This window comes from Brassica napus, chromosome A4, assembly GCF_020379485.1.
Source record: "Brassica napus cultivar Da-Ae chromosome A4, Da-Ae, whole genome shotgun sequence".
In the NCBI taxonomy this organism is placed as follows: Eukaryota; Viridiplantae; Streptophyta; class Magnoliopsida; order Brassicales; family Brassicaceae; genus Brassica; species Brassica napus.
The window spans coordinates 10054366-10074259 of NC_063437.1; the positions used below are offsets into that span (position 1 = coordinate 10054366).

Below are 19894 nucleotides of genomic sequence, written 5' to 3' on the forward strand. Positions count from 1 at the left end.
TGGTTGAAACGTTTGTTGGGAGACTTTGGGGTAAAACACAGTGACCCTATGCAGATGTTTTGCGACAGTAAATCGGCCATATACATAGCTACAAATCCTGTGTTCCACGAACGGACGAAACACATCGAGTCAGATTGCCATAGTGTTCGAGATGCAGTTCAGGATAAGTTGATTACATTTCGTCATGTGCGGACGACAGAGCAGCTGGCCGACATAATGACAAAGGCCTTGGGTAGTTCATCATTTCACTATCTACTGAACAAGTTGGGCGTTCGTAACTTGCACGCACCAACTTGAGGGGGAGTGTTAAGAGTGGTTATGGGTTAGGTTGGTCGAGGTCGACCAAACCGGTTCCATGAGAAGATCTCGTACGATCTCGTAGGAGATTGAGTTGGTTACGATAAGTACAAATATGAAGTAGTTGTAGATATAGCCAAATCTCATGAAGAGATGTTGTAAGCGTGTATATGTACTCAACGTATGTGAATAACAACAACAACACTTTCCGTAACACATTCTCTCTGAGTTTACACTCAGAATCAGTATAAAATCCAAAGCTCAATACCATTGATCCAATCACACGCACTGGCCACAACTTAAAGGCTTAAAACAATGATACAGACCGGATCCTTCAGATTCAGACCAAATGATGTATGAAAGAAACATAGTGTTATTTACTGAGCTTAAGCTATAAGGTAAAAGTCACTATTCAAACTGAGTTATAAGGCTTCAGGCCTCACCAAGTATCTGACTGAAGCGAGTGAAATTCTCGGTTTAAGCTTCCATGAATTCAAGTCTTTTTCTGCAGATAGACATACTCGCGGCTGCTGAGCTTAGCATTGCACATAAGTTGTAGAAGAACACTATGCCTATTTCTTCAGAGTATATCTCCATTGATCTGAATCTGCAATCATGTCCAGCTGCCAAATTTAGCTCAACCTTTTTGCACTACTAACAAACGTAAAACTTCTCTTTCTTGAACTACCTGAAGCAAATATACTATGAAGCCAACAAAAGGCTTCCAGTGATCCAACTTGACTCGAATGAAGTGAAAGAAGAAGCATAATATTATAAAGAACAATAATTAGAGCACCAGATATATACACTATAATGCTAATGATCTTAGCTTATGTTGCAGAGATTCTTTACAAGGTAACTAAATGTACAAAATAAAATTACATTGGGGACCATACTACTGTCTCTTAATGGCCCATGGAAAAGTACTCCACTTGCATCAGTCACATCTCAATGATGAGGCTTCATCTTCTACGGTGTGTGTAACCAACAAAGGTGACTTCTCGGTATCAGCTACATTTCTGGTTGAGTCCTCTCTTGCTTTTCCCCAAATTACAGTGTAGAACCCACAGCTCAAAACCACTGATCCTATGACACTGCACGCAGACACAACACACATATTGTAAAATTTATATTACCATTTATACAGAGGCATATAAGGGAACTATGGAGACCAACCACATAACTCTCTTAGATGTCATTCCATGGATCCCAAGCTATAGAGGAAGAAGGTGAAAAATAATGGTACCTCCCAAGGTGAAGTGCATCGCCGAGGAAAATAGCAGCCATTACAACCGCAATAACAATAGACAACGGCTTGAACAAGGAGATGTAGACTGGACCCTTCATATGCAGACCCCATGTGTGTATAACTGTGCCTAATGATGAAACTAAGCCTCCCTAAAAAAAAATAGAGCCATTATACTTGCTGAACTTAAATATACAAATTCATACAAGGTCTGGATTCTCACCGTGTACATGACTGATGCGAGTGGGACACCCGGTTTAAGCAGAAAGGAAGACAGATCTTTTTCCGCAAGCATACAAACAGGTGCTGAGATTACTGTTGCGCATAAGATGTACAACAAAACTACGGTTGTTTTTTCAGGGTACACCTCCATGACCTGAGTCTGATATCATATAGAGATACCAAACTTAGCAATGAGTTTTATGTGTGAAAAGCTGAAACTCATTTAGTCCAAAGTCTTTTCGCATACCTGAAGAATATACCATAGTGAAACAAGCAAGTACTGTGTAACGAGCAAAACGCCTCCTATAATCCAACTTGAATCAAAAGAAGTGAAATCCTGGTAAAGCGAAACGGTAGGTTTTGAAGATGTACGAGATGCAGAAGAGAGAACTCTTGGGCCTTTATATAGGACAATAACCAAAGCACCAGATATAGATACTATAGTGCCAATGACTTTGGCCTGACTCGCAGAGCTCTTTAACACTATCCGTTCCATCCTTTGTGAGTCAGCAAAGGAAGCAGAAAGTTAACTTAGCAACATAGATTACTTTCCCTAAAGAGAATTTAAAGAGAAGGAGGTGGAACCTGAAGATAACAGCGAGGGTGAAGGTAAAAGCTGGCGTGAGGGTGCTGATAGCAGAGGCAAGAGTAGGATTACTATATTCTACTCCTTTACAGCCAGATAGCATTGACACGAACCCGACAAGCGCAAGCAAGAAAATCTTGAAGAAGAAAGGTGCTTTGGCTGAAGGTAGCCTTCTTGACCTGCACATATCTAAATTGTACTCACATTCTTGAAAATGGAAGAAAGAGTGGGTGAGGAGATCAACTATACCTCCCAAAGATGAAGGAAAGTGGAAGAAGGACAAGTGCAGCAACAACATAAGTGTAGAAGACAAAGACATAGAAGCTCAATCCTCTCAAGGACGCAGCCTTGAACAGTGTGGTCGATCCAACAGTTACACACTCCACTGCTACCATTACAGCAAATGGGACAACATCTCTGTTAATGTACCTCCACGCCACTTTCTCTTCCCTCATGATATTGAAATTTTGATATCAAGATTCAAAGAAAGTCTCTCAAGTTAAAGTGAGCAATAACCATGTGGGTCTTTAGTGACGACAAAAATGGAAAAATTCGAAACGTTACCGACGCCTCACGCCACAAAGATCATATCCCAATTAATCTAGGGACCCACCACAAGGAAGAAACTTTCCCATTATAGGCTTTATAGCTACTCTTTAATCAATTTATTAGAACATTCTTCTCCAATGTAAACTAGTAACGACTGAATTCAGTTTTTTTAAATACTAGTAACGGCTGAATAATTAAATCAAAAAATCAAAATTCCAGGAACTAGTATTTTCTCCAATATTTATTTATCACGTGAAAGTTTAAAATTAGCAAAAAAGTTACAATCTCTTTGTTTTGAAATTTGAAATAACAGAAGAAGTTTTGTGAAATAAATTTATTTTATCCGTAGTTTCATTTAAATTATCATACTATTGTACAAAAATCATAATATTAACAAATTCATTTTTGTCAAAAAAAAGTTATCAACAATTATAAGAAGCTAGTCGATATTTATTAGCTAATCTCTCATCTGGAATAAATTAACTAAATTTACTCTAAAAGTGTGACTTGAAATATAGAAGTAGAAACCGGGTAACTCTATTCTGATTGTGATATTTAGGAAAACTGTAAGAGACTTAGTACCTCCCAAAGTGAATTGCCGATGCGTGTATAGACATGACAATAGACGATGGTTTGACCAAGTAAACGTAGACTAAACACTTCACATTCAGACCCCATGTGTGTATAATTGTGCCCAATGATGAAACAAACCTCCCTGAAACAGAGTATTAATTCCTGAGCTTACAATATTCTCACTACCAGTTGGAGCAACATCCATGGTTTACTTCTCACCTGAAGAGAGGGAAAGACCTGGTTTAAGCAGACAAGTGTTGCACATAGGAAGAATACAACAATTATTTCTTCAGGGTATACCCTGCATGATCCGAGTCTGAAATCATATATGAGCCACTGAATTAAGGAAAGTGTCACCACAAATTCAAAGCGTCATTTTCGGGAACTGTTATGTACCTGAAGAATCAAACAGATTGAAACAAAGCAAAAACTGTGCAGCGATGAAAAGGACTCCAGTTATCCAACTTGACTTAGATAAACTCAAATGCTGGTAATGTGAGGTGGTAGTTGATGAAGCTAGAACTTTTGGGACTTAATAAAGAACAACAACCAGATAGATACTATCCTGTCAGTGAGCTTAACCTGAGTGGCAGATCTCCTTAACACGATTTGTTCCCTCCTTTACGAGTCAATCAAGGAAGCAAGACCATTTAGGAGTTAAATGATCGGCTGATGGTAAGCAAAACGTATCTTGGTCATTACACGAATTCAAAAGGGTTGAGATTTGATACGGTTAGCAAGTGTGGAATCACTTCATGCGTTGGGAAGCTATATTTTATTCCTTTACAACCATCTACCACTGACATGAACCTGTTCCCTCCAAGTAAAAAAAAAGAAGAAAAACCTGAAAGGAGAATCCGGAAATGGCCATAACTCTAGGAATATATAATTAGCCGACAAGAGCAAGTAAGAAAATCTTAAAGAAGACAGGAGATTTGGCTGAAGGTAGTCTTCTTGACCTGCACATCATCGTGAAATATGTTCACATTCTTAAGGAAGTTTATAAGGATTTGGCTGAAGGTGATAAAAGAGACCAAATACCTTCTGAAGATGAGGAAAAGTGGAAGAAGGACGAGTGTAGCAACGACATAGTTATAGAAGACAGAGACATAGAAGATCAATCCTCTTAGGTCGCAGCCTTGAACAGTGTGTTAGATCCAACCCTGACACACTCCACAGAGACCACTGCAGTGAAAGGCACATCATCTCTGCAAAAGCATCATCATGCCAGTGTCTCTTCTTCTGCCATAAGATCTGATGTTCATACTTCCAAAAAATCTCAGAAACTCAAAGTGACTTCATAAGCACCACGTTTCCTAAATGCTATATTAATTATACACCTCAAATATTTATGATAAATGGTCCCAAAGAAGACATAAACTTAATCCTGCAGCTGAAGAATATCACAACTTCCCTTCATAAATTCGTTTAGGTAACTTTGTATTGTAAAATAGAAGATTGTTCCTCTCATCACAGATTTGATGTCTAAGTTCCCAGAAACTCTCCAATTAGATTAAATTGGGTTGGTGGTCAGTAGCATCATGCTTGCTAAGTGGTTCATTATTTTTCTTTTATTTATGAGTGACGACTTGACCAAATACTTCACAAAAATAACTTGACCATTACTTCACATCACACAAGGTTCCATTCGAATAATTCTCAAGTGTGCGTGACACTGTTACCTGTATGATTGATTGATTACTAGGAGAGACGACGTTGCATTCATGTCTCCGACAAACAATCGTTAGGATTTTGATCGTATAGAGTGTTACAGTTACTTATATTGCCAAATTCGGATACACACCTCTCTCTCTCTCTCTACTCAGTTTCTTCCCTTACTCTTGACTCTAACACACTCCTTCAGCTTCTCCAGTTCCGAGAGGAGCGACGAGTTGCCTTGGCAAGCCTCCTTCAACACCTCCATTCTTCTCTCTCCCTCCCTCTTCTGTGATTCTTCTTCTTCTTCCACTTCCATCGCATCTGCACACCCTTTACTATTATACCCCAGGAGATCCACCATCATCCCCTGAAACCATATTGCATTTCACGTTTCAGCAAACCATCTCTTTCACTCCTCAAACATTTAATTAAGGGGGTTTCATTTTACCTGCCGATGCTGCTTTCTTGATAAATCTCTCACCAGAGTCCTTACAATCTTACTCCGCAGGGATCCTTCTTCTTCTTTATTATCCTTGTTGTCCTCGTTGCAGAACAATAGAGATGAAAACTGATGCAGAACTAGCGTAAAGGCTACTGATCCTCGGGTCGCAGCTCTATCCAGTGCTCCACAAGTCCATGACTTCAAGTAAGCCTCAAGGACTCCCTCGTTTTCCTGTCAATCAACAATCAAAATCTCCAATGCCATTTGTTCAACACCATATATATATATATATATATATTGATGCAAGTTTACCTCAGCCGGTTCGAGGTATCCTTGTGCATCTCCCAAGCATTTGTCTAGACTCGGCAATAGCTCAAGAACACGGGCATTGGAGAGTGCGGTCCATGCTGAAAGCCGAACAGAAGGTTCCACACATTGATGCAAGTAAATCGACATCTGTCGCCCATACAGTACGTCCCCATACGACACTGCAGCATATTGCTCAACCAGCATCTCCAGAAACGTAGAGTAACTCTCGAATACGTCAGACTTGAACCTCAGGAGGAGCTCAGTTTCACGGCCGCTACTTTGTCTCTTTTCGTCTAGAACATGTCCATAGAGCTCCTGGAGATAACTGTACAAGCTCCTAGTGTTCTTGTCTTCTATGATGTCCATTCCAGCAAGCAACACGGTGGACAAAGCGTGAAACTTCCAAACCAACGGTACACTCGAAACAGGAGACGGAACCGTTCCCAGCCCAGAGGCTGACTCAAGTCCTGCAATAAAGAAAACTCCTGCTTTTGCAACTTCAAGCAACTCTGTTGGTTCTTGATCCTCTGCTGAGGTTTTACCAGCGTGGACTGCTGAGATGGAGCTAAGGAACCACTGTGGAGGCAGTGGCAGTCTCTGGTGAGCCCACTCTATGATAAGGGAGTCTGATCTTTGGTCCTCAGTTGGCATTTCACCTTCCTCATGTATAGTCTCCAGACCAACTGCAACTTTCTTGGAGCCATTCTCGGGTTCAGATTTTCTCTTTGGATGAAACCATCTACGTTTGAAGTGAGAAGTTAGAACATTGCTCATACGATCATAATCCCCTTCACTGCATTTCCACTCAGACTTTATGGTTCTCTTGTTTGAGTTGATACAGCAGGCCAAGTGCTCTAACGCATGCGGTCCAAGGACATAGTCAAAGGCCTTCTCCACAAGTAAATGATCCCTTGGACCTGCGATCAAGCACATAGCTAAAGCGGAGTTCATTTTATCCATCAAGAAAACAGATCCCTGCGAGTCCAGTTGAGAGATATGAAGAAAGAGACTCAGAAGACCCGCGTCAGCTTGTGTCAACAGAACTCTCGTTGACCAAAACCCACCGCCGCTAGCTCCCCAACCAAGTCCCACCCCAGGAGCTAGCCCGCCTCGTTTATGTATCTCAATGGATTGCATGACGGGCCATTCCGATGCAACGTAATCTCTAAAAGAGCTCCACACCGATGTTAAGTCACCGAGAGACTCTGTGAGTATTCCTTTCGCAAGCACGGAGCCATCTCTAATGGACTCGCTTCCTTGAGGAGTTTCCATCTTGGATCTAGCTGACTCTATCAGAGTTTGGATAGACACAACGGTCCGCGTCAACCCATGGAGACAACTTACAGAAGCTAAAGCTAGTTCCTCATCTTGACAATTTTCTCTTAGCAAACACAAAAATTCCATAAACGAGGAGCACCTGGAAGGGTCTTTTTCAACGGTAAAACTAAGAAGCTTGTGCTTGATGATGGTGAGACCAATCTTTGGAACAAACTCCGGCAGCCATGGCAGAGGCTCTTCCTCCCCGTGGGAAGATATTTTATCAAGAACTTTGGAAAATGTATGAATGACACCCGAATACAACCACAACAGAGAAGCAGTGGACGTAGATACACTTTCAGTTCCTGTCTCCCATTCGAGTAATTCAGGGGCCAACATTATCCAGCTCAGTGCTGTATCAATCATAGGACTAACATATCTCCAGTCCCAAGCATCAGATTCATTCCGGGGTGAGTACAAGCTAGGAAGTGTTCCGGCGAAAGCCTCAAGGACCAGGTAAGCTTCCGTTGACACAGAAGCAAACTCGCAGATTAGATTCTTCTCCTTGAGCTTTTCAAATGATGGGCAGCTCAACCACAAGCATAAGGCTGGGAATAGCTCTGGGTACTGAGATATGCAACAGCCACTTTGGATACAGACCCTCAAAAACCGTAGTTGTTCAACCATCAAATCAGATGAAAGCTTGCACTTGTGCTTCCCTAACTTCACCCATGAATCAAGAGAGGAGGTGAACTGAAACAAATGCCAAGTGACTTCATTGAATGTCCCATTCTTCACAAACTCCATGCATGTCCTTTTCTCATACCGGGCCAAGACCTTTGTGAAATTAAAAGGAGAGAAAAGAAAAGAAAGGTTACAATAGTTCTAACTAACATAACAAGTTTTGAACGAGAGGACCAGTGTTACCTTTAAGAGGCGCACAGAATAGATCTGAGAAGGAAGAACGTCCATTCTCTTGTTCAACTTGAATCTTTTCACAATTGTTTGCACAAATTTCGGATACTTCAAGATAGCAGTTGTGCATTTTGGAGAATGTCTCGCTATCGCAATAGTAACAGAAATTAGGCATTCTTCGAGCGGCGCTGTAGGTTCTGTCTGAAACCATGAATTATAAGCCACCACACCAGTTAAGCAAGACGATGCTGAGTTGCAAATAAATAAGAAGTGATCTGACCTCGAGAAGGTGGTAAATTCTTGGAAGGATATCCATTCTGACAAGACCAGCTGCAACATCTTGTCCGGCTACAAAAACATCTTTCTGGATAGTGTCTGTATCTTCAGTCCCGTCATCCATGATTTCTTCACGGAAAGGAACAATATTGGAGGGCTTGGCGCTGTACTTCCAGTAGCAACCAGGGAGGAGGCCAAGATCAATCTCCGGCTTACCCCTGAACACAGGAGCCGTGAACATGTCCTTTCCGCATGGTCCCATGTTCTGGAAACAGAATTTATCAGTTTGATCATATTGTCTAACTTCTTTGAAGAGAGAAAGAGTAAACTAATACCTCCAAAAGATCAAAGAAGTTCTCATTAAGAGAACAGCTGAGTAGACACTGAATCACCTTTGCACATGCTAGAACAACAGAGGCATGGTTGTCATCAAGAGCCATCCTTAAAAAAAAAGAAAAAGAAACATTTCTTTATAAGAAGGAACAGTATGCGAGTTAACTTCACACATAAGTAGGATATTTACCTCAATGCTAAGACAAGGCCAGGTTCTGGTCCGAGGGCATAAGCCCAGATGGCTTCCCAATCAGTGGATTGAACCTTTTGCTGGCCGATTCCGCTTTGACAAAGTTTGGACAAAGCTTTGTTGAGTAGAGACGCAAGCAGATTCAAAGCAAGGCATCTTTGCCCCGGAATCTGACATATCAAATCCATACAAAATAAATGGAAGCTAAAAATGAATATGAGCGTTCTTTATAATGGGGAAGGAAGGAAGGAATCATACCACACTTCGGGAAAGTGCAATAGCTTCTTTGATGGTGTAGCCTGCTGCACCAGGGTCCCCCTCAGTTCTCAAGAAGTCACGTTCAACGGCAGACATATTTACACCTGTAAACTCTCAAAAAAACGTGTAAGAAGAAGAAAGCTTAAGATTATTTTGTCAATCAGGATTGATCTACTCACCAGTTTCAGGTGGTGGGACAACAACATTTTCTAAGACACACCCGTCAAAAGAAAATCTCAAGTCCCTAACAGCCTCAACCCTCTCGGTCCATGTATCCCAGAAGAAGCCTTGGGAAGCTACACTTGCTTCTTTTGGTATTGCTGTCACTTGAGAGGAGGGGGATGGAGTAACAGCAGCCTGCTGACCACCTTGTGGTGAGTGAATATCAGAAGGACACTCCTCGGAAACCTCAGGAACAGAATGCTTTCGCTTCTTGAGTTTGTCCTGGCCTCGTTTCTTGAGAATGGTAACTAAAGCAGGATCCATCTTCTCAAATAACTCAGCCTGTGCCTTTACAATCTCTTCGTGTGACATTGTCTGCAACCGTGCGTAGTTCTCTGCATTTATTAAACCTTCTTCGTCGTCGCCTTCTTCTTCCTTGACAATAGGGACTTTAGGTTGGGGTCTGCTCCCCACATGCTACAAAAATAAAAGAGTAGAAGAAGCCATCAACACCCAACAAGATGAAACCTAAAAGGGCAAAGTGGGATTTGGACTTACGGGTCCGTGAGAACGATGACGAGCCACCGGAAAGGGAAGACGGGAGGGTTTGGGAGGCATCGGCTTGTTCTCCGGAAAACCTTTCTCAACGATGCTCCCGACGAGGCTCGAAAGTGGCGCTATGGGGTTAACTCGTCCGCTACTTTGCTCCTTCTCCGTCATCTCTAAACCCTACTTCTCTTCTCTTCTGTTCTGTTCTGACTTCACCTAAAATGTTTTTTCCTTTAATTAATAGGTTCTATTTCTATAGTGACAAGGAGAAAATTAAAATTTGCAGGTAAGCCCCTGTATAATCCATTAATTATTATTAAATCTATAAATGACGACTACATATGTGCAATAGACAAGATTAGCATGTGTTGGACCAAATTGATAACTGAGTTATCATGACTTTGCAGGTTTTGACTTTGATTTCAGTCCTACTTTTATTGGATGTCCCCATTTAGTGAACTGCTCTGTTGTATGTATTGAATGGGGTTTCTGTGCATTGTGGAAAAACTTTTAAAGTTTTTATAGGTCACTAACATAACATGATGATGTTCACTAGTAGAACACAAAGAACTACCAATACACATTGATCTTAATGTATGTTTGTAAACTTAATCTTGAAGAGATGTTTATAATTTGGATCATTCCTTTTAACTTCTTTCCCAATTATCTGAGCTCTAAGCTTATTTGGAGTTGCTTCGAAGTTTTTACAAAACTGCCTAACAGTAGATTATGGCAAAAAGCCTAAATGCAAAATCATACATAGTTTGTTTATTTAGCCGGTTAGCCCACTAATACAACGCAGCATTAAAGTATAACACAAAATAAACTCTTTCTAGACTTAATTAATCTTCAGGATAAAAAGTCTGTGGTCAAAATCTTGCCTTTCTTCAGCTATGTTAGGGCAATACACTTGAGACATAATCTCAACTGTTCTGTACAAGTTTCGGTTCCCCATGACGCACAAGCAGCATCCAGATTCGTAAGCTCGTCCAAGAGCCTATAATCATCCAGTTATAGAGTTTACATACAAGAATGATAGTAACAAGCGTAGAAAGAGGAGGTGTAACCTGAGGATGAAGTCAAAAGCTGGTGTATGAGGTTGCTGATAGAGGAGGCAAGCTTTGGGGAACTATATTATACTTCTTTACAGCCATCTATCTGCGACATGAAACAGATTCTCCGGAATTATGAAACTACAAACCAGAAACGCCCATAAATTTAGATATGCCTTCTGAAGAATTTCCCAACTTCCATTTGAAAATTCTCCATAAAACGAAACAGAAGAATACTCATTTGTTTGGGTAACTTTGTATTGTGAAAAAATGTTTCTGAGACCAGCATAACGCAATAATTACAAAGTTATCACCCTCCACCCGCATTTACAAATTAATAGTGTACGCATATTATCATTCACTTGCATCAATCTTATCTTAATGACAAGCCTTCATCTTCTACGACGTGTGTAAGCAGCAAGGGTGAACAATGCTCAGAACCAGCTAGAGCTTTGGTTGAATCCTCTCTTGATTTGCCCCAAATCACAGTGTAGAATCCAAAACACAATATTACTGATCCAATGACACTGCCCACAACACATACATGCAAAACCTATATTCGTTATTACCGTGGCAGTTTATACAGCTATGTAACATGGAACTGTGTAGACTTAAAATATATACTAAGCATTTCAACAACCTAGAGTTGAGTTCTCTTTCTCAGTATAGAAAAAAAGAACTTCGGAATGTGCTAGAAAGTAAAGAGGAAGATATAATACCTCCCGAGGTGAAGTGCATCACTGAGGAATATAGCACCCATGGCAACTGCAATTGCAATAGACAGTGGCCTAAACAAGGATACATAGACAGGACCCTTCAGATGCAGACCCCATGTGTGGGTTATCACACTGAATAATGAAGCAAAGACTCCCTGAAACAAAGTGTTTAATGTCTGAACTTAAACCATAATCAGCAATGGAAGCAGATTATAAGATTTTATCCTCACCGCGTATATGATTGCAACGAGGGTAATATCTGGTTTTATCACCCAAGAAGTCAAGTTCCTTTCAGCCAATAAACATATAGGTGCTGAGATTAATGTTGCAAATAAGTAGTAGAAGAAGACTACTGTTATTTCTTCAGGGTATACCTCCATGATCAGAGTCTGAAACCATATAAAGCTACTGAACTTAGTAAGAGTTTTTGTGTAACCAACAACCCAGAGTATCTAAGTGTTTATACCTGAACAATATACCAGACTGAAACTAAAAAGAACTGTGACGCAAGCAAAAGGCCACCGACTATCCAACTTGACTCTGATGAAGTCAACTGCTGGTGAAGCGAATTAGTTGGAGATGATGAAGGTGTAAAAATTGCAGCAGATAGAACTTTTGGGCCTTTATACAGCACAACAACCAGAGCACCAGATATAGACAGTACTCCACCGATGATTTTAGCCTGAGTCGCAGAGCTCCTTAACACAACTTGTTCCATCCTTTACGAGCCACGCAAGGAAATAGAACCAGTTCAGAGTTACATACACAATAATGATAGTTATAGTAAGAAACCACGAGGTGGAACCTGAAGATAACTGCAAGGGTGAATGTGAAAGCTGGCGTGAGATTGCTCATAGCAGAGGAAAGAGTAGGAGAACTTTGTTCTACACCTTTAAACCCAACCATCTGCGCCATGCACCTGTTCCTCTTTAGTCAACAAACTAGAACACAAAAACCAGAGACATCCATTAATATAGACGCAGGAGCTATATTATTTACCCGAAAAGCCCAAGTAAAAACATCTTGAAGAAGAGAGGAGACTTGGCTGAAGGTAATTTTTTAGATCTGCATATAAGAAAGTGTAAGTTCATCATGTTCTTGAGGAATTTTATACTGAACAAAGGTGAGACCAAGTACCTTCCAAAGATGAGGGCAAGTGGAAGAAGCACAAGTGTTGAAGCAGCGTAAGAGTAAAAGATAAAGACATAGAAGTTCAATCCTCTTAACGATGCAGCCTTGTACAGTGTGTTCGACCCAACAGTGGAACACTCAACAACAAACATTGCAGCAAAAGGCACAACATCTCTGTGAAAGTACCTCCATGCCACTGTGTCTTCTCCTGCTCTTCTCATGACAGATTTGGTGTCTAAATTCCCAGAAACTGTTTGATGAGATTAAAGTGGGCATATAATCAATCATTGGGTTGGTGGTCAGATCCATCATGCTTGCTAAATGGTCATTATTTTATTTATAAGTTGACCAATTGACCAAATAATTCACACCACACATTAACAATATCGCTCTTCCCTCTCAATAATTATAAAAAAAAACAAGTTGATCTAATACTTCACACCACACAAGGTTCCAAAAGATCATCCCAATCCACATCGTTGACACAACCAGCATCCAGATTAGTAAGCTCGTCCGAGAGATAGTGATCCAGTTAGAGAGTTACATACAAGAATGATATTAACAAGCGTAGCAGAGGAAAGAGAAGGCTGGTGTGAGAGGTTCTGTGTTTTAAATGGCGCATGGCGATCCAAGGCGATAAGGTGTGTGCCTTGCGCCTTGCGCCATGGCGCAAGAAAGCGCTCGCCTTGAAGACCCACTTGAAGACTACGTTAGTTATGTATCCGTGCGTAATATACAAATTTCATTCACGTGATTTTGCCTTTATTAAATAGTTTTTATCAGAAGAAAGCCCCATGAGATTAGAGAAGAGAGTACGTACTAACCTTATGCAAAACACAGTCCGTGAGATCCATGTTTTGTTAAGTTTTTAACTTTGCTTTTCTACAAGAGCAAGCTAGGGTTTTGATAAGTTTTTAGACGTTTGGTTTTAAGTTTGGTTTAAGGTTGGTCCATTTATTAAGTTAGGGTTTCTACGTGGTTTAGTATCGGTTAACGTCATCGTCTCCATGGCTCGCCTTTGCGTTGCCTTTTAAGGCACCGCCTTATGACCAATGCGCACTTGGCGAGCGCCTTACGGAACCCACCCTCGCCTAGGAGGTACATGGCGATGGAGCCGTCGCCTGAGTGCGCCTCGCGCCATGGCGCAAAAGGCGAGCGCCATTTTAAACACAGGAGAGGTTGTTGATAAAAGAGGAAAGAGTAAGATAACTATATTATATTCCTTTACGGCCAGATATCTATCTGCGACATGAACCAGATTCTCCCCAATTACGAAACTACACAACAGAAACAAGGAAATGCCCATAAATCTAGAAATACTTTCTGAAGTTAATAAAAGAGCTCAAATACCTTCTAAAGATTAGAGAGACATGAAGAAAGACAAGTGTAGCAACGACATAGCTGTAGAAGACAAAGACATAGAAGCTCAATCCTCTCAAGGTGGCAGCCTTGAAAAGTCAAGTGTGTTAGTTCCAGTCGCGACCATTGCAGTGAACGGCATAACATATGTTACATATCTGCAAAAGAATATCCAATGCACTGTCTCTTCTTCTGCTCCTCTTGCCATAAGATCTGATGTTCATTACTTTACAAAAATCTCAGAAGTCAAAGTGATTTCAGAAGCAACCATCCTGCAGCTGAAGAATTTCCCAACTTCCATTTGAACATTCTCCATAAAACGAAAACGAAGAATTTGTTTACTCATTCGTTTGGGTAACTTTGTATTGTGAAAAAAATGTTTTTGGGACTAGCACAACGCAATCATTTGAAAGTTATCACCATCCACCCGCATTTACAAATAAATAATATAAGCATATTGTCATTCACTTGCATCAATCTTATCTTAATGACAAGCCTTCATCTTCTACGATATGTGTGTAACCAGCAAGGGTGCACATTGCTCAGAACCAGCTACAGTTTTGGTTGAATCCTCTCTTGTTTTTCCCCAAATCACAGTGTAGAATCCAAGACACAATACCACTGATCCAATGACACTGCCCACGACACATACATGCAAAACCTATGTTCGTTACTACCGTGGCAGTTTATACAGTTATGTAACATGGAACTATGAAGACTTAAAATAAATACTAAGCATTTCAGCAACCTAGAGCGGAGTTCTATCTTTTTCTGTATAGAAAGTAAGAAGAGGAACGAGATAATACCTCCCGAGGTGAAGTGCATCGCTGAGGAATATAGCACCCATGACAACTGCAATTGCAATAGACAGTGGCCTAAACACGGATACATAGACAGGACCCTTCAGATGCAGACCCCATGTGTGGGTGATTTCATTGAATAATGAAGCAAACACTCCCTGTAACAAAGTGTTTAATGCCTGAGCTTAAGACATAAGCAGCAATGGAAGCAGAATATATAGAAAAGGTTCGAGTCTCACCGAATATATGATTGCAGCGAGGGTAATATCCGGTTTAAGCACCCAAGAAGTCAAGTTCCTTTCCGCCAATAAACATATAGGTGCTGAGACTAGCGTCGCAAATAAGTTGTAGAAGAAGACTACTGTTATTTCTTCAGGGTATACCTCCATGACCAGAGTCTGAAACCATATAAAGCTTTCGAATTTAGCAAGAGTTTTATGTGTCACCAACAACACAGAGTATCTACGTATTTATACCTGAACAATATACCAGGCTGAAAGTAAAAAGTACTGTGAAGCAAGCAAAATGCCACCGACAATCCAACTTGACTCTGATGAAGTCAACTGCTGGTGAAGCGAACTGGTAGGAGACGATGAAGGTGTAAAAAATGCAGCAGATAGAACTTTTGGGCCTTTATACAGCACAACAACCAGAGCACCAGATATAGATAGAACTCCACCAATGATTTTAGCCTGAGTCGCAGAGCTCCTTAACACTACTTGTTCCATTCTTTACAAGCCACACAAGGAAGCAGAACCAGTTCAGAGTTACATACCCAATAATGATAGTTATAGTAAGAAACCACGAGGTGGAGTGGAACCTGAAGATAACTGCGAGGGTGAATGTGAAAGCTGGCGTGAGATTGCTCATAGCAGAGGAAAGAGTAGGAGAACTTTGTTCAACACCTTTAAAACCAACCATACGCGCCATGCACCTGTTCCTCTAAGTCAAACAAACTAGAACACAAAAACCGGAGACATCCATTAATCTAGAAGCAGGAGTTATATTATTTACCCGAAAATTCCAAGTAAGAACATCTTGAAGAAGAGAGGAGACTTGGCTGATGGTAATTTTTTAGATCTGCATATAAAAAAAAGTAAGTTCATCATGTTCTTGCGAAATTTCATACACAAAGGTGAGATCAAGTACCTTCCAAAGATGAGGACAAGTGGAAGAAGCACAATGGTTGAAGCAGCATAAGAGTAAAAGATAAAGACATAGGAGTTCAATCCTCTTAACGATGCAGCCTAGTACAGTGTGTTTGACCCAACAGTGGAACACTCAACCGCAAACATTGCAGCAAACGGCACAACATCTCTGTGAAAGTATCTCCACGCTACTGTATCTTCTCTTGTTCCTCGCATGACAGATTTGATGTCTAAATTCCCAGAAACTGGCTGATGAGATTAAAGCTGGGCATAGAATCAATCATTGGGTTGGTGGTATAGCACTCATGCTTGCTAAATGGTCATTATTTTATTTATAAGTGACACCTTGACTAAATAATTCACACCACATATTAAAAATATCACTCTCTCTCTCTCTCCATAATTAAAAAAAAAAAACTTGACCAAATACTTCACACCTCACAAGGCTACAATCGAATATTCTTCTAATACCTACAGCTTAATCAGCTAACCGAAGAATTTATCAACTTCCATCTCAATGATGAAAACTTCCAATCGCATCAGCCTCACTCATCATACAAAGAAAACTTTTCAGATATATTTCTTGGACATCTAATTCTATAAAACTTCATAAGCAGAACCAGTTAGAGTTACATTCTTGGAGGTAACAAGCATACCTGATATCCACCCAAGTTTATCGCAGAAAAAGAAAGAGAATGAGGTGTAGCCTGAAGATAACGGCTAGGATGAAGGTAAAAGCTGGTGTGAGGTATCTGCGACATGAACATGATTCTCCCAAATTAGGAAACTACACAAGAGAAACCAGGAAATGCCCATAAACCAAGAAACGTGACCCTATTGTTCTTACCCGAGAAGCCCAAGTAAGCGAATGTTGAAGATGATAGGAGATTTGACTGAAAGCAATCTACTTGGCCTGCATACATGAAAAAAACAAGTTCATATTCCTGAAAGCGCTTATACGGAGCATCAAAGAGTATAGGAGAAAAGATCAATACCTTCCAAAGATGATGGAAAGCGGAGGAAGGATTAGTGTTGAAACAACCCAAGTGTACAAGATAAAGGCATAGAAGGTCAATCCTCTTAAACTAGCAGCCTTGTACAGCGTGTGCTTGAACCAACCATTGCACACTCCACACCAAAACGGCACAACATCTCTGCTAAAGTACCTCCACGCCACTGCTCTTCTCCTATTCCTCTCATTTTAGATGATTGATAAAGACAAAGACTTTGCTTTCGTGATTTCAAGTGTTCTGCAACAATTTCATCAGCATCATCTTAGCTTTAAACTAATCGTACTACAAGCAGATTCAAATCCAAGCACAATGTCATCTACCGAGTTCTACATTATTACTGACCTTTCGATTGCTCCAGCAACACAAGATAACTTATCCAGAGTATCACCAGAATCGCACCAATGTTCACTCGTAAGTGACGGCGTAACGGAGTTAGGAGCTCACGGAGGGCGACTCTGCCGTCGTGTGTCTGGCGATTACACCATTTGGTACTACGGTTAGATTTCGTATTTTTTGACATTATTGTAGAGTAAATAGCTCGGAACCGATCCTAGCCAAACCAAATGATCTAAATTCAAAATCGAACCGGAATTTGTTCGTAAGTTGAATGGTTTAATAAATATAAACCGTAACCAGATCGCCTATCAATTTGGATGAAATAGTTGGGCTGGGTGGTCCGGCCCATTACGGATCTTATATAAGACCAAAAACATAGGAAACCGTCATTTTTTGTCTTTAGAGTTGACCATCAGACACCACCAACTCGCTCATCCATGCACGTGGGCCCAAGTCTAAAAGCGTTAGTTTAATTTATCTTTTGTTTTTATTTTTAATTTTCAAAGCTTTTACTTTATTACATGTTGTTGTTTTCCAACTTTGCCTCGCACTTCGGAAAATTACAACTTCACTTTGTCATTTTCTTCTATTTCCACCATTAAAGCTCAAGAAAACGAAAGGTTAAGAGGGATAAACAGATAGATTTAGAGATAGAGAGAGAGTGTGTGTGAGGAGAGAGAGAAAGAGGGTTCCTTTCACTCTCTTCTTCCTCTGCAAATCTGACAAATAAAAAGAGTTCATTTACTTCACGGGGAGCTTAACTTTTTCTGAGAACCTGGATGGGCTTCTAGGTGAGTGTTTGCGTAATCTCTGTTTCTCTCGATGTTAATGATAAACTCTTCTTCTTATTCCTCCACTTAACTAGGAGCTGTTGTTGTTGTTTTGTCTCAGTTTCTGTTTTTCTGGATCTTGAATTTGAGATCTTACAAACATGTCTTGGGTTCAATTAACAATTGAGCAAAAAGACGGTACCTTTGCGTACCCACCACCGTTTTACAGAGACCCAATTCTCCCTCCGCCGTCTCCTCCACCACCGTCCGGTAACAGAATCAGCCCGGCGGTTCTCTTCGTCATCGTCATCCTAGCCGTCTTGTTCTTCATCTCCGGCCTTCTTCACTTGCTCGTTAGGTTTCTCATCAAGCATCCTTCTCCTGCTTCCGCTTCGGCTTCGAGGTCTAACAGATACCCGGAGATCTCAACCAGCGACGCTCTTCAAAGACAGCTTCAGCAGCTCTTCCATCTCAACGACTCTGGTCTCGACCAAGCCTTCATCGACGCGTTGCCTGTTTTTCACTACAAAGAACTGGTCGGTGCCTCCAAGGAGCCGTTCGATTGCGCGGTTTGTCTCTGTGAGTTTACTGAGAAAGATAAGCTGAGATTGTTGCCAACGTGTAGCCATGCCTTTCATCTTAACTGTATTGATACTTGGCTTCAGTCTAACTCGACTTGCCCTCTTTGTCGTGGCACTCTCTTCTCCCCTGGCTTCTCCATGGAGAATCCAATGTTTGACTTCGATGATATAAGAGAAGAGGAGGAAGAGCGTGTAGCTGAGAAAGCTATGGAGATTCAAGAAATCGTTGTGGAGAAAGGGGTTTTACCGGTGAGGTTAGGGAAGTTCAAGAGGCTTGACAATGTTGGTCAAGGACAGGAAGGTCATGATGGTGTAGGAGAGACTAGTAGTAGTAATCTAGATGCAAGGAGATGTTTCTCAATGGGTTCGTATCAGTATATTCTCGGTAACTCGGAGCTTAAAGTACCGTTCGGCAACGATAGGCAACTGCGTTTGAAACCTCAAGAGAAAGAGTCTCAGGATTCATCATCTGAAGAGAAGAAGATGAGTAGTGTTGTGGCTAAAGGGGAGAGCTTTTCGGTTTCAAAGATTTGGTTGTGGCCTAAGAAAGACAAGTTCTCTTCAGATGCTCAAATGAGGTTGCCTTCTTCATCGCTCAACGTCGATGAACTTCCAAGACTTCCATGGATGGAAGAACATAAGAAGTTGGAGAACGGTGAAAGGTAGTATCTTTTGCTCATTTTTTTTCAGTCCGAACCATTGATAAGTTTTTAGAGGGTTTACTGATTATATCTTGGGGGGTTTGACAATCATATGTTGTAAGATAATGTTATAAGGTTTATAAGAAATTCATATTGCATCTTGGTTGTTAATGATATGAGATCAAAGTTAATTAGGCATGCTCAACTATAGTGGATTCCAAAAGACTGATGCTTTATCTTTAATTTTTCTTCACTTTTGAGTCACTGGTTCTCTTTTCTTTCTTCTTTTTAATAGACTTTCCTTTACTCTCAAAACAGATTCTCTGTTCTTGGTTACATATGAATTTTATTTACCTTTAAGTTACAAGTATGGATCGAAATTAAAACTTGACTTTGTGTTCACACAGAATCTAGTCTTTGGTGTAGGTTAAGAGTTTTTTTTTTGGCTCTTTGTGTTGAGCCAAAACAAAAATGAAATCTTGCATAAACCAAAGTACCAACTACCTTAAGACTTCAAATTTCAA

The 19894-nt window shown here is 40.6% G+C and overlaps 4 protein-coding genes and 1 pseudogene across 6 annotated transcripts; 1 reads left to right on the forward strand and 4 right to left on the reverse strand.

Moving 5' to 3' along the window:
• Positions 1-1049: 1049 nt before the first annotated feature.
• LOC106446134 (WAT1-related protein At5g40230-like) lies at positions 1050-4745 on the reverse strand. Of its 3 annotated transcripts, XM_048777461.1 has the most exons (9): positions 4515-4745; positions 3693-4432; positions 3483-3615; positions 2601-2796; positions 2351-2530; positions 2013-2262; positions 1767-1925; positions 1544-1695; positions 1050-1391 (listed from the first exon to the last, which is right to left on the reverse strand). In XM_048777461.1, the coding sequence occupies exons 4-9, from the start codon at positions 2744-2746 to the stop codon at positions 1235-1237; spliced, it is 1044 nt and encodes a 347-aa protein (XP_048633418.1). In that variant the 5' UTR covers positions 2747-2796; positions 3483-3615; positions 3693-4432; positions 4515-4745; the 3' UTR covers positions 1050-1234. The 3 variants fall into 3 exon arrangements, with proteins under 3 accessions (XP_048633418.1, XP_048633419.1, XP_013743272.2); XM_048777462.1 differs by lacking the exons at positions 3693-4432; positions 4515-4745 and having other exon boundaries at positions 3483-3625; XM_013887818.3 differs by lacking the exons at positions 3483-3615; positions 3693-4432; positions 4515-4745 and having other exon boundaries at positions 2601-2944.
• Positions 4746-5095: 350 nt separating this feature from the next.
• LOC106446135 (transcriptional elongation regulator MINIYO-like) lies at positions 5096-10081 on the reverse strand. Its single transcript, XM_013887821.3, has 10 exons — positions 9833-10081; positions 9292-9751; positions 9113-9216; positions 8855-9024; positions 8667-8772; positions 8336-8596; positions 8068-8256; positions 5887-7977; positions 5581-5805; positions 5096-5499 (listed from the first exon to the last, which is right to left on the reverse strand). Exons 1-10 carry the CDS (start codon positions 9992-9994, stop codon positions 5296-5298), a joined length of 3972 nt encoding a protein of 1323 aa, XP_013743275.2. The 5' UTR covers positions 9995-10081; the 3' UTR covers positions 5096-5295.
• Positions 10082-11071: 990 nt separating this feature from the next.
• On the reverse strand, positions 11072-13295 carry LOC106446136 (WAT1-related protein At5g40240). Its single transcript, XM_048777460.1, has 7 exons — positions 12729-13295; positions 12591-12656; positions 12397-12510; positions 12058-12310; positions 11822-11980; positions 11595-11746; positions 11072-11402 (listed from the first exon to the last, which is right to left on the reverse strand). The coding sequence occupies exons 1-7, from the start codon at positions 12941-12943 to the stop codon at positions 11249-11251; spliced, it is 1113 nt and encodes a 370-aa protein (XP_048633417.1). The 5' UTR covers positions 12944-13295; the 3' UTR covers positions 11072-11248.
• A 1101-nt stretch (positions 13296-14396) lies between these two features.
• Positions 14397-16916, reverse strand: LOC106446137 (annotated as a pseudogene).
• Positions 16917-17840: 924 nt separating this feature from the next.
• Positions 17841-19528, forward strand: LOC106446138 (RING-H2 finger protein ATL46). The gene is made up of 2 exons (XM_013887826.3): positions 17841-18169; positions 18270-19528. The coding sequence occupies exon 2, from the start codon at positions 18310-18312 to the stop codon at positions 19393-19395; it is 1086 nt and encodes a 361-aa protein (XP_013743280.2). The 5' UTR covers positions 17841-18169; positions 18270-18309; the 3' UTR covers positions 19396-19528.
• Positions 19529-19894: the final 366 nt, after the last annotated feature.

What these genes read in the sequence shown, in the direction of transcription:
- LOC106446135 (XM_013887821.3), bottom strand. Translation starts at nt 9,994, where the DNA reads ATGACGGAGAAGGAGCAAAGTAGCGGACGAGTTAACCCCATAGCGCCA. An exon ending in TTGCACTTTCCCGAAGTGTG is followed by an intron (nt 9,025 to 9,112) that starts GTATGATTCCTT and finishes TTGATATGTCAG; the next exon opens with ATTCCGGGGCAAAGATGCCT. An exon ending in GGCCTTGTCTTAGCATTGAG is followed by an intron (nt 8,773 to 8,854) that starts GTAAATATCCTA and finishes TTTTTTTTTAAG; the next exon opens with GATGGCTCTTGATGACAACC.
- LOC106446136 (XM_048777460.1), bottom strand. Translation starts at nt 12,943, where the DNA reads ATGAGAAGAGCAGGAGAAGACACAGTGGCATGGAGGTACTTTCACAGA. An exon ending in TTTTTACTTGGGCTTTTCGG is followed by an intron (nt 12,511 to 12,590) that starts GTAAATAATATA and finishes AAAGAGGAACAG; the next exon opens with GTGCATGGCGCAGATGGTTG. An exon ending in GATGCACTTCACCTCGGGAG is followed by an intron (nt 11,403 to 11,594) that starts GTATTATATCTT and finishes TGTTGTGGGCAG; the next exon opens with TGTCATTGGATCAGTAATAT.
- LOC106446138 (XM_013887826.3), top strand. Translation starts at nt 18,310, where the DNA reads ATGTCTTGGGTTCAATTAACAATTGAGCAAAAAGACGGTACCTTTGCG.
- LOC106446134 (XM_013887818.3), bottom strand. Translation starts at nt 2,806, where the DNA reads ATGAGGGAAGAGAAAGTGGCGTGGAGGTACATTAACAGAGATGTTGTC. An exon ending in CTTTCCTTCATCTTTGGGAG is followed by an intron (nt 2,531 to 2,600) that starts GTATAGTTGATC and finishes AGATATGTGCAG; the next exon opens with GTCAAGAAGGCTACCTTCAG. An exon ending in CACTATGGTATATTCTTCAG is followed by an intron (nt 1,926 to 2,012) that starts GTATGCGAAAAG and finishes ATATGATATCAG; the next exon opens with ACTCAGGTCATGGAGGTGTA.